General features: G+C 53.1%; 7 protein-coding genes across 7 annotated transcripts in view, besides 7 other annotated features; all 7 read right to left on the reverse strand.

Annotated features, from left to right (window-relative positions):
* Positions 1-1,656, reverse strand: part of Tco025E_07026 (receptor-type adenylate cyclase) — a gene marked incomplete at both ends in the record, with an annotated part of 1,695 nt that extends 39 nt beyond the window's left edge. The window contains one exon of the mRNA XM_029373893.1: positions 1-1,656. This exon is cut by the window's left edge and continues 39 nt beyond it. Coding sequence (XP_029226008.1) covers positions 1-1,656 — 1,656 coding nt within the window.
* A 941-nt stretch (positions 1,657-2,597) lies between these two features.
* Positions 2,598-2,918, reverse strand: Tco025E_07027 (uncharacterized protein; the record flags this gene model as incomplete). The annotated part of the gene is made up of 1 exon (XM_029373894.1): positions 2,598-2,918. One exon carries the CDS (start codon positions 2,916-2,918, stop codon positions 2,598-2,600), a length of 321 nt encoding a protein of 106 aa, XP_029226009.1.
* A 330-nt stretch (positions 2,919-3,248) lies between these two features.
* Positions 3,249-3,288: a microsatellite.
* A 288-nt stretch (positions 3,289-3,576) lies between these two features.
* Positions 3,577-3,606: a microsatellite.
* A 47-nt stretch (positions 3,607-3,653) lies between these two features.
* Positions 3,654-4,892, reverse strand: Tco025E_07028 (putative amino acid permease-like protein; the record flags this gene model as incomplete). The annotated part of the gene is made up of 1 exon (XM_029373895.1): positions 3,654-4,892. The coding sequence occupies one exon, from the start codon at positions 4,890-4,892 to the stop codon at positions 3,654-3,656; it is 1,239 nt and encodes a 412-aa protein (XP_029226010.1).
* A 212-nt stretch (positions 4,893-5,104) lies between these two features.
* Positions 5,105-5,135: a sequence feature (A-rich).
* Positions 5,136-5,515: 380 nt separating this feature from the next.
* Tco025E_07029 (nuclear protein Tc22) lies at positions 5,516-6,556 on the reverse strand (the record flags this gene model as incomplete). The annotated part of the gene is made up of 1 exon (XM_029373896.1): positions 5,516-6,556. One exon carries the CDS (start codon positions 6,554-6,556, stop codon positions 5,516-5,518), a length of 1,041 nt encoding a protein of 346 aa, XP_029226011.1.
* A 194-nt stretch (positions 6,557-6,750) lies between these two features.
* Positions 6,751-6,831: a microsatellite.
* A 34-nt stretch (positions 6,832-6,865) lies between these two features.
* On the reverse strand, positions 6,866-7,936 carry Tco025E_07030 (isopentenyl-diphosphate delta-isomerase; the record flags this gene model as incomplete). Its single annotated transcript, XM_029373897.1, has 1 exon — positions 6,866-7,936. The coding sequence occupies one exon, from the start codon at positions 7,934-7,936 to the stop codon at positions 6,866-6,868; it is 1,071 nt and encodes a 356-aa protein (XP_029226012.1).
* Positions 7,937-8,314: 378 nt separating this feature from the next.
* Tco025E_07031 (uncharacterized protein) lies at positions 8,315-10,141 on the reverse strand (the record flags this gene model as incomplete). The annotated part of the gene is made up of 1 exon (XM_029373898.1): positions 8,315-10,141. One exon carries the CDS (start codon positions 10,139-10,141, stop codon positions 8,315-8,317), a length of 1,827 nt encoding a protein of 608 aa, XP_029226013.1.
* A 73-nt stretch (positions 10,142-10,214) lies between these two features.
* Positions 10,215-10,237: a microsatellite.
* A 341-nt stretch (positions 10,238-10,578) lies between these two features.
* Positions 10,579-10,613: a microsatellite.
* Positions 10,614-10,655: 42 nt separating this feature from the next.
* Tco025E_07032 (putative GTP-binding protein) lies at positions 10,656-11,780 on the reverse strand (the record flags this gene model as incomplete). The annotated part of the gene is made up of 1 exon (XM_029373899.1): positions 10,656-11,780. One exon carries the CDS (start codon positions 11,778-11,780, stop codon positions 10,656-10,658), a length of 1,125 nt encoding a protein of 374 aa, XP_029226014.1.
* Positions 11,781-11,791: 11 nt separating this feature from the next.
* Positions 11,792-11,820: a microsatellite.
* The last annotated feature ends 2 nt before the right edge of the window (positions 11,821-11,822 follow it).

Raw genomic sequence — 11,822 nt, forward strand, 5'->3', positions numbered from 1 at the left:
ACCCACAAAATGGACCCGACGCTCATTGTGCTCTGCCACTAGAGCGTCATGTGCCCCAGCTATGGATGTATTTAGCACACGTAACGTCACCATACCCGGCGCATCATGCTCCTGCGAAGCAATGGCGGCTTTTGCACCTCCCAACACACTGCTAACAGCCAATTGAGCATGTTCATTATCCTGCATGACGGCAAGCAATCCATCCAAAGGTGCATACAACAGTGTACCGTTGGCACCGCAGCGGCGCTGCCCAGCTGTGAACGCGTCATCAGTCTGAAGCTCTGCACGGTAGCCCTCCACAAACCGCTTCATGTACACCGTGTGGCCGCCCTGGTTGCAGCGGCAGGTGGCGCCCTGTGAAACCGCAACTGCACTGCAATCCCCACCGTAGTCGCCAACCACAAGGTCGTCGATTAAATACCGGCGTTGGTTGAAGATGGACGCCTTGAAGGAGCTGCGGTCCTTCACCCATTCGCGATTACCCAGCGCCTGTGCGAGCACCTCGCCGGAAATCCACGCAGCAACCATCAATTCCCCTGCATTGTCGTCGTTGGGAAATCCCTGGCCTGCAGCAGACTTTATGTCCGTCCTGTTCGCCAGGTATTTCTTCATCACCTCCTGGAAGCGCCGGATGGCGCTGTACCTTGTGTCCTTCGCCAGCGGGTTCGTCCCCGTCGTGATCACCTGCCCGGGCACAAACTTGACACCCCCAGCCACGACAGCACGCCACACCCCCAAAACGGCGTCCTGCACCGCAGAAGGAGCAAGCAAGTACGCGCCAGAGGTGCGCCTGTCCGTCAGCATCCTCGTAAGGAATTTCATGGTGTCCGGATAAGGCGAGCCAAACACAATCACCGCCTGCGGCAGAGTCGCAGCAAATTGCTCCCACGCCTCGTCAAACTCCTTGTTGTCGGCGCTACCCGTCAAGGGGACCTTCACGGTGAATACGCCGCTCAGCGCGTAGCCCATCGCCGACATCACACTTTGTGCCTGCTCATACTCGCGATCGCCAAAGGAGACACCCTGCAGGTACATGAAGCCCAGCCGAAGCACCCGCAGCTCAGCCACGGCGTAGCGGAGAAGTGCCAGCAGCTCTGTCGCAGGATCAGCGCGCACAAAGTACACGTTGGGGTTCCACCCACGCACCAAACTCGACCCAGTAAACGGGGCAAAAGAGACGAGGCTGTTTTGCTTAGCTGCGGGCAGAGAGTGCAGGAAGGCTGTATCACCAATGACACCGGCAAGAAGAAGGATGTCTTTGTCTGCTTTCACCGCTTTGTCGACGGCTGCCCCACTCGTTTCCATTGTGGCGACTTTACTGATGACCTCTATATGAACGTCATCTGCAGCAGTGAAGTTGCGCGACCAGAGCGCCCCCATCAGCCCAAGTTCAAGTCCATCCAGAAACTTCTGAGGCATTGGGAGGTTGGTTAGGTTCAACATCAACACCTTCGCGCTGACCTGCCGCGGTGCTGCTTGGCTGACGGCGCTTTGCGGCGTGAGCAGGAGCAGCAGCAACAGAACAACAACGAAGTATAGCGCCGCCGCGCAGAACCGCGAGCCCAAACGCGCACTGCGGCCCCGCCGCCCCCAACGCGCCGCTGCCACGCGAGCACGCCGTCCATTCAGCCACGTCGTTACCCGCCACACCGCCATGCTCGCTGTCTTTGGAGTTTCTTGCTGTGTAGCTTGTAGCTTGCTGCGGAAGAGAGTGGGGGGGGGGAAAGAAGTGGTGCCCAGGAAGCAGAGAAGCAGTGAGCACCAGTGGGAGGCGTACGGCTACGCGCGAGGCCGTCAACGCGCCCAGCGCACAGGGAAGCGACGTACGCGGCAAAGAGAAAGCCTGTAGGCGAACGGAACTCTGGGGGGAAGGACACAGCGGCGCAAACGCCCATGCCCCCCCCGCAGAAGCCAATTCCAAGGAGAGCAGGCAATGCCCATGAGCTTAACTTCCATGCGGTTCCACGTTGTCAAATGGCAGCGCACAACTCCCTCGTACCGTCCGCGTCTCTCGCCGGCGGGTTCGCCTCCGTCGCGCTCGCCCTGTCCAGGCAACGAATTTCTTCTCCCCAGTGCAGTCCCAGACTAAGTCGCTGGCCCGCGCGCCGGGCGCCGTCGTAGAGCACACCCGTCCCCGCCGAACGGGTTGCGAAAAGGAGCCCCGGCCCCCGACGACGAGGGCGCGGCAAAGGGGACCCTCGTATAGCCTGTCGCCCCGCGCGGTGGGGCATCATTGCCATCCCCCGCGGCGCTCACAGGGCCGGCGAGACACGCGGCGGCGGGTGGGGCCGCGCGCCTGCCGCAGCCACGAAAACCGCGTGCTGGAAACCGGAATCCGGCATCTGGCGAGCCCGCACGGCCGCCGTCGTCGAGGAAACGGCAAGTTCCGGCGCCCGCCCCGCAAACGGCTTCTTCCCGGGGCCCTGGCGCCACACGCGGGCGTTCCGCCGGCTCCTCGCTCCCCCGGGCGCCCTTTCTTTGGGGGTTGGGGCCTGCCGGGGCCGCCGCGACGCGGCTACGCGGCGCCCCGCCCTTCAAAGGGGCGCCGTTTCGCGCCTCGCACGCGGAAATGCGCCGGAGAGGCGCCGCGGCTTAGTTTATGTCGGCGTTCCCCCCGGGATGGCGTCGTGCGCCTCGCGCCGCGGCGGTTTTGCAACGTAACGCCGGAGGGAGCGAGAGGCGGCCCGGCGCCGCCGCAGCCCCCGAAATGGCGCCCAATTCTGCCAAGCGAGCCCCCCCAGTGGGGCGTGGAGGAGGTCGCGGGGTGCGGCGATCGGCGGCGGGAGTAACGCCACCACGCAGTGAGGCAGGCGTCCTACCAGGCCATAGAGTGAGAGACCTTCGGCGCAGAATCCTTTGCGGACGAGTAGCGCTGCAGCGGGGCAGGCGCCAAGGGATTTTGTGACGATAGTGAGCATAAGTGGTGCTTGCAGTGTTCCCGGTGGCGCTCCTTGTATAGACGTCGGTAGAGAGGAGGTGTTGTGGCTGATGCCGACCTCAGCGTGCTTGCTATCGATGTATGCCGACCACTAACGCATACTGCGGCCAGGAATTGACGGTCGCTGCAATTCACATGAAACGCCTCGCCCGGCACGTTTTACACCTTTTTTACTAGATGCACACAACTCTACTTGGGTGGATTTCAAAAGAAAGAGAAGCAGGAAATAACCCCGTTCCCTCCTTGACTGGGTGTTTTCTGCATTTTAGAGGCAGCCATGCCCCGTGTGACGCCCTGGGCAAACCGAAGGACTACAACAAAGCAACAACAACAACACCTATAACAAGAACGGAAACTGATGTTGGGACCACCAATAAAACTTCAATGAATCCAAACACACGCCGACTGAGAGCAGAAACGGTGTGGAGCGCAGCTAGTAAGCACAGCGGCTGCCTGTTAAAATTCGCCCAAGCGACGCACCGAACGTTATTTCGTCGAATGCTTGTGGGAATGCGAATAAAAAAAACCGTACTTACGCAATTTTCCGAGAACAAATGTGCAGAAGGGCAGTTGGTCAACAGGCCGCAGAGGTTTCAAGAGCACTTCGCGTGATGGTGGAGGTTATGGTGGCAGATAATCACACACGCGCAGACACACACACAGACGCATGCATACCAGAGAAAGAGAGTGAGGGGTGGGGGCGGGGGAACAACAATTAGCTCATCCCGGTGCACAGCACCACCGTGCCCATCACGCCACCAATACAACCCAGGCTCAGCATGGCCAAAGCAACAAATAGTTCCCATGATGAAGCCGGTGCAATACCCAACGCATGTAAGCGAAGACGAAAGGCGGCGGGAAGTGTAAAACAAAAGCTGCTACTACAAAGACCTCCTAATAATGCGATAATGAAAAGAATTCCAGGGGCTTTCAAGGCCAATAAAAGACTTATTACAGAAAGTAAACAAGTTGCTATTAGGTTGTCCTTCGTAGATATGGCATCATGACAAGACTCATGTGTTGCAGTACTGTATCCGTACAGCAGTATAAATGCGGCATCACGACAAGGAAATAAGACGAGAACGTAGGCCGTGATAACTGTAAAGGAGTACATGGCATCCCCCACTGCGAACAGCCTGTCCTTTACAGGATCGTAGTTTGTTAAAATGTTACCATGAACGTGCGGCGTATTCGACAGGTAACCAAAAAGACCCAGCGTAAAATAAACCAACCCAGTAACCAGAATGCTAAGTATAGATACTTTCCTCATTCCTTTTTGGGTCTTTTCGCCAATACCGGCGTAGAGCTGAAAGACCAATGTTTGACAGTCAAAGGAAAACATCAATATCGGCAACGTCAACACCATGCGACGTGACAGAGAAATATACTTCGCACCGTGACGCCTCTCTGTCGCTGATGGATGCTGTGGTGCAAAGTATCGGTAGGTAATGACACCTGAGATAAAAAACGTTGAGGCAATTGCCACTATGGATACAAAACGTAGAGATGACACCTGTGGAACGCATGCCAGGGGCAGCATCACACATGCCCAAATCGCCAATGTGATCCGCATGGGGTCATCGAAAAATGGCAAGTAAACTCTGATGATCGGCAGCAAGAGTTCGAAGATATCCCCAATAACGACAATGTAGCCCGCCGCGACGCCGATATTGAAGACAATAAGCATCCAGCGAGCCAGTTGCTCAAAAAAAAGTCCCAGCAATTCTCTAGAGATGTCTTCATACGACCGCAGCTGCACGGTCTCGACACAAAGAATGAGGTAGTCAATTGAAATGACGGTAAAAACCCCAACGAGAATCATGAACGCAACGACAGGGATGATTCCACAGTCCTCAAAAGTCGAGGGCAACGCGATTGTCCCTGCGCCGATCGTTGCAACCGACAAACTCAGCGCGGCCCCCAGAGTGCCCTTCTTGCTAAGGAAAGTGGTCATGCTCGGCAGCGCTTCTTTGCTTCCTCGCTGTTAACAACAACACTAACAAAAAGAATGACTTCTTTTGCAAGGTGAAATAAAATAAAAAAAAATCAATCCCCCAAAAAGTGTGAAGTCAGCGGCGTCCGTACAAAAGAGAAGGCAGTGAAGGAAGCAGCAAACCTCCAGCTCTGCCACCACGAGATATCCGCAACAGTGCCGCAAATGCAGCCAAAACAAAAACAAAACAAAACAAAGAAAAAACAGGAGGTCACAACTCACAGAACGGAGCGAGGGGAAAAAGGAACTGTAGTTTCTCCATCTATGCCATGTCGGTAATAAAACCTTCATTTTATCCGACCAGGTTCCATGCCACCTCGCCTTGCCGGACCCTCTCTGTTCACCAAGCATGGGGGGATAGCATCTCAGTCCCCAACACCCATTTTATACACTTCTTCGGGCACTGTACATACATTATACATGGAAAAAGACATAGACGTAACGTATTTTTATATATTTGTTTATTTCAGTCTTTTCCTTCCTTCTTTTCTTCAGTAGAAAAAAAAAGCTCGAAGTTGAAAAGTAATGGTTTCAGTGATGGTTTCCTTTTTTCTTTTCTTTTCTTGCACCATCCACAGTAAAGGTTACATGTTCGCTCTCATTCTTCTTGTCATTCGCGCTATTTGCGGCGAAGTGTCGGGGTGGGCGTCTATCCGCCACCCCTGGTATGTCATAAACAAGTCCGCGCCATGTTTTACCAAAGCCTCCACAAGCGACGCGTCTTCGAGGGCCATAAATATGGGAGGACACCCATCACTTTGACGCGGCTGGTTGGGGTCGGCGCCGCAGTCAAGCAGACACTTCGCAGCCTTGACCTTTTCAGTCGAGCATGCATACTGAAGCGGCGTCATGCCGCACTTGATGATCTTCGACACCTCAATCTTTCCATCTGTGATAAGGCGCTTGATGGTCTCAACATCCTCCTCATCCAAAGCCGTTTGCATTTCTTCCTCCGCCCTGGTTAACGGGGAGTCATCCACCGCCTTGCTTAGTTCCACGGCCCGGTGGAACCACATACCAGACAACCTGTCGTCTTCGCTCAAGTCCGTTTCGCTGTCGCTGTCGCGACCGGCCTCGCGACGTCGCTCGCGCTTTAATGCCTCAATTTCCCGGTACTTGGCGTCCGAGGGGAGCTTAACGGACCACTTCGAGGAGTGCTCGCCGATGCGCCTTGCAATGATGGAGTTTTTGAGTATGACCGGGGGAAAAGGCAACTTTGCGGTGCCCTCAATATCAAAGGCCTTATCAACACAAAACAAACACCGAAAAAATTCTCGTCGAGGGTACTTCTTCGGTTCCGGCTTCAGGAGGAAAACCCTAAGTGCGATGTCGCGGAAGAGGTTCTGCTCGGCCTCCTCACAGTGGGTGATAAACACCCAGTCCCCATTTTGGGTCCCCACATCGACGTAGTCCATGGCGTTTTGAATGCTTTTCACGAGCGCAAGATCAAAGTGCCACACGACAGATTGCACCTCCTTGGCAATTTTGCAGAGAGAAAGGAACGGGTCACCGTCTTCGTAGAAAAAAATAACCGGAGTGCGGCAGTCCGCATTCTTCATGGCCCGACAAACATGTTCCAAAGGAACAAAGTCGGGGGGGATTTCCACCACACCACCTTGAACCATCAGATGTGTATGATAGCTTGCTACCCTGCATGCATGTAGGTGTGTGTGTTTGTGTGCGGCCGACACACCACCACAGATGCACGCCCGCGCAAAAAAAAAAGGAGGAAAATCGGAGAGACGTGAGCGTCCGAAGCGACAAGAAGAAGAAAAAGGAAACCCAAGCGCGAGCACAACTAATTAATCACAATGCTTCCTATATAAACACACACACACATATATACATATATACAGTTGTATACACGCATTTATATACATATATACATATAAGTATATATTAGCTCCCCCATCTCCCCATTTCTATTCTTCTCTCTAAAGCGATGAAGACACGCAAAGGGACTTTTCTCGCAGCTCATCAATGGTGCTCACGCCACAGGCAAACATGGCAACAACAAGTTCCTTTTTAAACCTCTGGATGACTTCGCGCACCTTCTCATGGCCCTCCAGTGCTGCCTTCAGAAAAGGCATGGCTGCCGTTGCACACTCCGCACCCATCATGAGGGATTTGGCGATGTCCAGACCACTGCGAATTCCCCCACCAGCGATAAGGTGGAGATTGCCGGATCGCGTGAGAGAAGCACATTCCTGCAGGGCAAGGTCCGTGGTGATCCCAACGTCGCGAAAGAGGTAGCCCATGCTTTCCCCATCCGGCACATCGCGTTGCCGCCTGCCCTCAATCCACGCCCATGAGGTCCCACCACATCCCGAGACGTCAATGTACTTTACCCCCACTTTCTGTAGTGCAATCGCGCTCCTTTGCTCTATCCCGTGTCCAACGCCCTTCACAACAACTGGGACGGTAATGTGCGGCAACAATGCTTTAAGTTTTACTAGCAGTGATTCAAAGTCGGTGTCTCCTTCCGGCTGACAGGCCTCCTGCGTGTGATTGAGATGGATAAAGAGACCGTCTGCGTTGACGCATTTGATTAAGTGGTTCACCTCCTTAGCACCAAATCCATAGTTCAGCTGCACTAGTCCAATATTAGCAAACATGGGAACAGAGGGGCAGAATTTTTTAACATCAAAAGTATGTATGGCTGCAGCATACCTGTTCACAATACGCATACTGCCTAGTCCAAAGGGTATGCCTTCTGCCTCACAGGCCTTGGCCAAATTCTCATTGATAATGCGACCATGCTCCTCCCCACCAGTCATAGAGGAGATGATAAAAGGGAACGACAGGGTCCACTGCATAAATTTACACCTCGTATCAATTTGGCCCATTTTAATTTCTGGTAGCGCCGTATATGGAATGCGGTACTTGGCCCAGATGGACTCCCCGCCTTTGTACGGTTCAACATTCTTGTGGAGACAGATATCGATATGATCCTTCTTACGCTTCTGCACGACAGACTCCTTATCAACAACAGGCATCTGATCCATTCTTCACCACCACAACGCCTTGCTCGTCACTCTACTTCCGCTTCCGCTTTATCCTGCTTTGCTATAGGTATAAGACCAAGACTAACAACAAGAACAGCAATTTTCTTCCCTTTGAGGGTGCGCCGTGTGTGGATATCTCACGATTAATCTATCCAAGTATATTGGGTAATAGGAATAGATACCAAATAAAGAGAAATAGAAGGACACAGCAAGCACGGTGAATGGGAAGATGGATGTGCAGAGAGAATAGTGTCTACACACATATACACCATTGTCATTTGAAGGGAGAAAAAGGCATGCGCCAATCAGATGGGCACACACACAGAGAGAGAGAAAAAAAAGAATACCAACAACAGATGAGGAGGAGAAGCGTCCAATTTATTCGGCGTTACCGAGACCAACGTCACGCCGTGTACTGAGGAAGGCGATATATGCGTCGACACACTTGAGCAAGGCCGCGGCATCAACCACGGTGGCGTCCTCCTCATTTCTCCCTGTGTCTTCTCCGCTTCGAGAGCGCTTCTTCGTCGTGTCGCAATGGACCTCATCTTTAAATGAAAATCCGTGAGGAAGCGCAAATTTAATCATCTCGAAGAAGCGCCTGAGTGCATCCTCGGCTTCCTCAAAGGATCCATCTAACCAAAAGTAGGCTCCCTTCCCCTCCGCGTCGGGCACGCATTCACCGCTGTGTCGCTCCACAGGGGTCAAGCCGAGTGAGGCCAGGACGAAGTGCGCGGAGACCATCCCCCGTATGCAATTGAGTGCCGCTCGCAACCACGTTAGCCGGCACTTCTGAAGATATATTTTCAGTAGCAAGTGCATGCCGCGTGGGAGTGCCATAATAGCGCGGCAAATCGTCACACAGTCACCGTCTTCGCACGCAGTACACAACTTTATCGTCCACCGCAGATCACTTTTTTTTACGCGTAGCGATGCACATTTACACGCCTTTGCGCTCCTCGCAACCGTGTTTGTGTAAACTATCAACTCCGTTGCCAACGCATCATACTGGCCGCCAAGGGAAAGGTACGCAAGACGGTAGCAAAAGAAGTCAGAAACGGAAGTCTCCGTGACGTCAGGAAGCCCCTCATACAACTTCTTCAATGAGGCCTGACACTGGTTAAATTCCCCGATGTCTCCCAATTCTAGACAAATGAGAGCGTGCCTTTCGTACACCTCAACAGCGAATTCATCCACAATGTTCTGCACACGAAGGTCCTGCCTTAACCCCTTCAATTGCTCGTTTAAGTATCTTGCTGAGGCGAGCGAATTCTCCGTACTATCCTTCTCCTTCGCCTTTGCAAGTACAAACGCCAGAGCCTTCACGAGAACATTGCGTGGACGAATATCTTCCGGGGTAGGCTCGTACCTAGAATACGTTCGTTCTAGCTCTTGCGACTCTCCAATGAAGGGACGTGGCGCTAGCGACGCGGCATTGCAGGAAACCAAGTCTCGAAAGAAGTTGCTTGTGCGCTCAGACTCCAATGATGTGGGACCCGTTCCAGTATCCCGCCGATGCGGGTTAACCTCCCCGCGCCGCGTCTTGCTCGGCCTTTCCTTCTCCAGACCTCTCTCCTCGCCCTCTGAATGCGTCCTTGGAACCTTTGCAGGCAATGCGGACCTCCGTTGCGCAGGCTCGCTGGGGCCAGCCGCCACCGCCACCCGTGGCGAGGGGGGCGTGGCGCGACGCTGGGCCTCCATCTGTGCTTGGTACACGCGCTGAAGCTCCTGCGCAGCCTGAATCAACTCCATGAAGGTCACGGCATCATACCGCTTCCTCCCCGCCGTCACCTCCATATCTGTAATATTAATCGCCTGTACCAAAAAGGCGCGAAGCTCCGCTGGGGCGCGCCGCATGGACTCCGCCACCACGAGGGCGCGGTGGTCCACACTTGACTGTGTGACGCCATTTCCTCCTCCCTCCGAAACACCGCCGTCCCGAAGAAGGGTAGGTTCTCTGTCCACTGCATTCGTCGGCATCACGGGAGACACACGCGCCCAGTCCTTCCCTTCGATTCCGCCCGGTTCACGCAGGGCCTCCTCCACGACCCCAATGGCCCACCGCTCATACTTGCACCGATCCGCCTCGGTCGTCCTGGTTTTTGCCAGGTACGAGGCACGGTTCAGCCAATCACGGAGCGGCTTCGTCATTGGCACGCCGTGTGAAGTGAGAAAGTCGCATGAAATATAAGACACAGACTTCATCCTCCACACAACTTCCTAAAGACACAGAGAGATAGAAAGAGAACTGTAGACAAAACGCAACAACAGGGTTAATACACACGCACACACAAACACACAGAGAAAGGGAAAAACTCACCGCTCACAGCCGCAGCCTCTCCACACGAGTACAGGCATGCGACAGAACAGCAACAACAACAACGTCCACCCACAGACATTTTCATGCCGGCATACATGAAAGCACTTCTTCTTATTTATTAAAGAAAAAAAATTAGAAAAAGACATTGGGGCAACCACAATGAGTAATAGAAGCGTTATCTATTGTGCTCGCTGTATTTCGTTTGATTGCCCCAGCAGCACACTAGCAAGCAAGTGCGTACAATCATCAACACCCCCGTCCTCTTTCCTCTCTGCCTGTCTGCTGCTCTTCCAAATTCCCTTCGTCGATACCTCTCTCTCTCTCTTTTTTTTTCTAATTGTTCCTTCTTTTCTTTTCCCCTTTTGTTTCTCACAACACGGCATTTAGAGAGAAAAAAAACTACTCGTTAGACGTTTTTAGCATAATTTGAAGAACATCTTCATCTTCCAAATGGTGTCCTATGCCAACTCGCTGCGGCTGATGCTTGGTGCTCGTTCCCCACACAAGAGCGTACTTAAATCGTGACACGATATCTTTATGTATTCTCTTACAGATATGTTCAACGTTCGCATTGCGCTTCACCACGAAGGGTTTCGTGAAATCCGGGTGGGCACCGTGTTTCTTTGTGTATATGCGAATAATATTAAGATGCTCCCAAATTTCTTCAATCACCTCATCCACGTTGAGGTCCCACTGCAGTGAAAGCACAACAGCATGCGGCAATCGACTCAGTCGATCCATTTCTTCCATCGTAATGGTGTCTATTTTATTGTAGACATAGAGGCAAGGCATATACCGTCGATTTCCCTCGATAACGTCAATAAACTGATCAATTGTAATGTCTTCCCGGATAATGACTTCTGCGTTGTGGATTCCATAATCTTTCAGTATTTCCTTTGCCAAGGGTTCAGACATACCCTGCGTTAACTTAACAGTGGAGGTAAAGCTTATGGCGTTCATACTACACGAGAGTTTCTTTTTGAATGTCACGTTGGGAAAACTTTGATTTAGGCGAATACCCACCGTCTCCAGCTCAGCCTCAATCTTGCTTCGTTGAGCCTCTGCTCTAGCCGCATCCAACATCAAAATAATAATATCGGCCGTTCTAGCCGTGGCGATGACTTGTCGTCCACGGCCCTTCCCCTCCGCCGCCCCTTCAATGATACCTGGCAGGTCTAAAATCTGAATCTCCGTGCCCTTGTGGATCAACTTCCCCGGAATACACGTGAGAGTGGTAAACTCATACCCGGCCGCCTCGCTCGCCGTCGCCGTCACGCGAGAAAGAAAAGAGGACTTCCCAACAGACGGAAACCCCACGAGGGCGCAGCGCACATCGCCGCTTTTCCGCACCTCAAACCCATCACCCCCACGGGCTCCGGCAGCCCTTGCGGCGTTCTCCAGCATTTCGGTCTTGATGCGGGCCAACTGACCCTTGAGGCGGCCCACATGGTACTCCGTCTTCTTGTTCTTCTGTGTCCTGGCAATCTCCTCCTCGATTGCCTTGCGGCGCTCGAGTAACCCCATCCTCCCGTGAAATATATATATATATATATATATATATATACT

Source organism: Trypanosoma conorhini (assembly GCF_003719485.1).
Source record: "Trypanosoma conorhini strain 025E chromosome Unknown Tco_14.4_contig_00513, whole genome shotgun sequence".
NCBI classification, from domain to species: Eukaryota; Euglenozoa; class Kinetoplastea; order Trypanosomatida; family Trypanosomatidae; genus Trypanosoma; species Trypanosoma conorhini.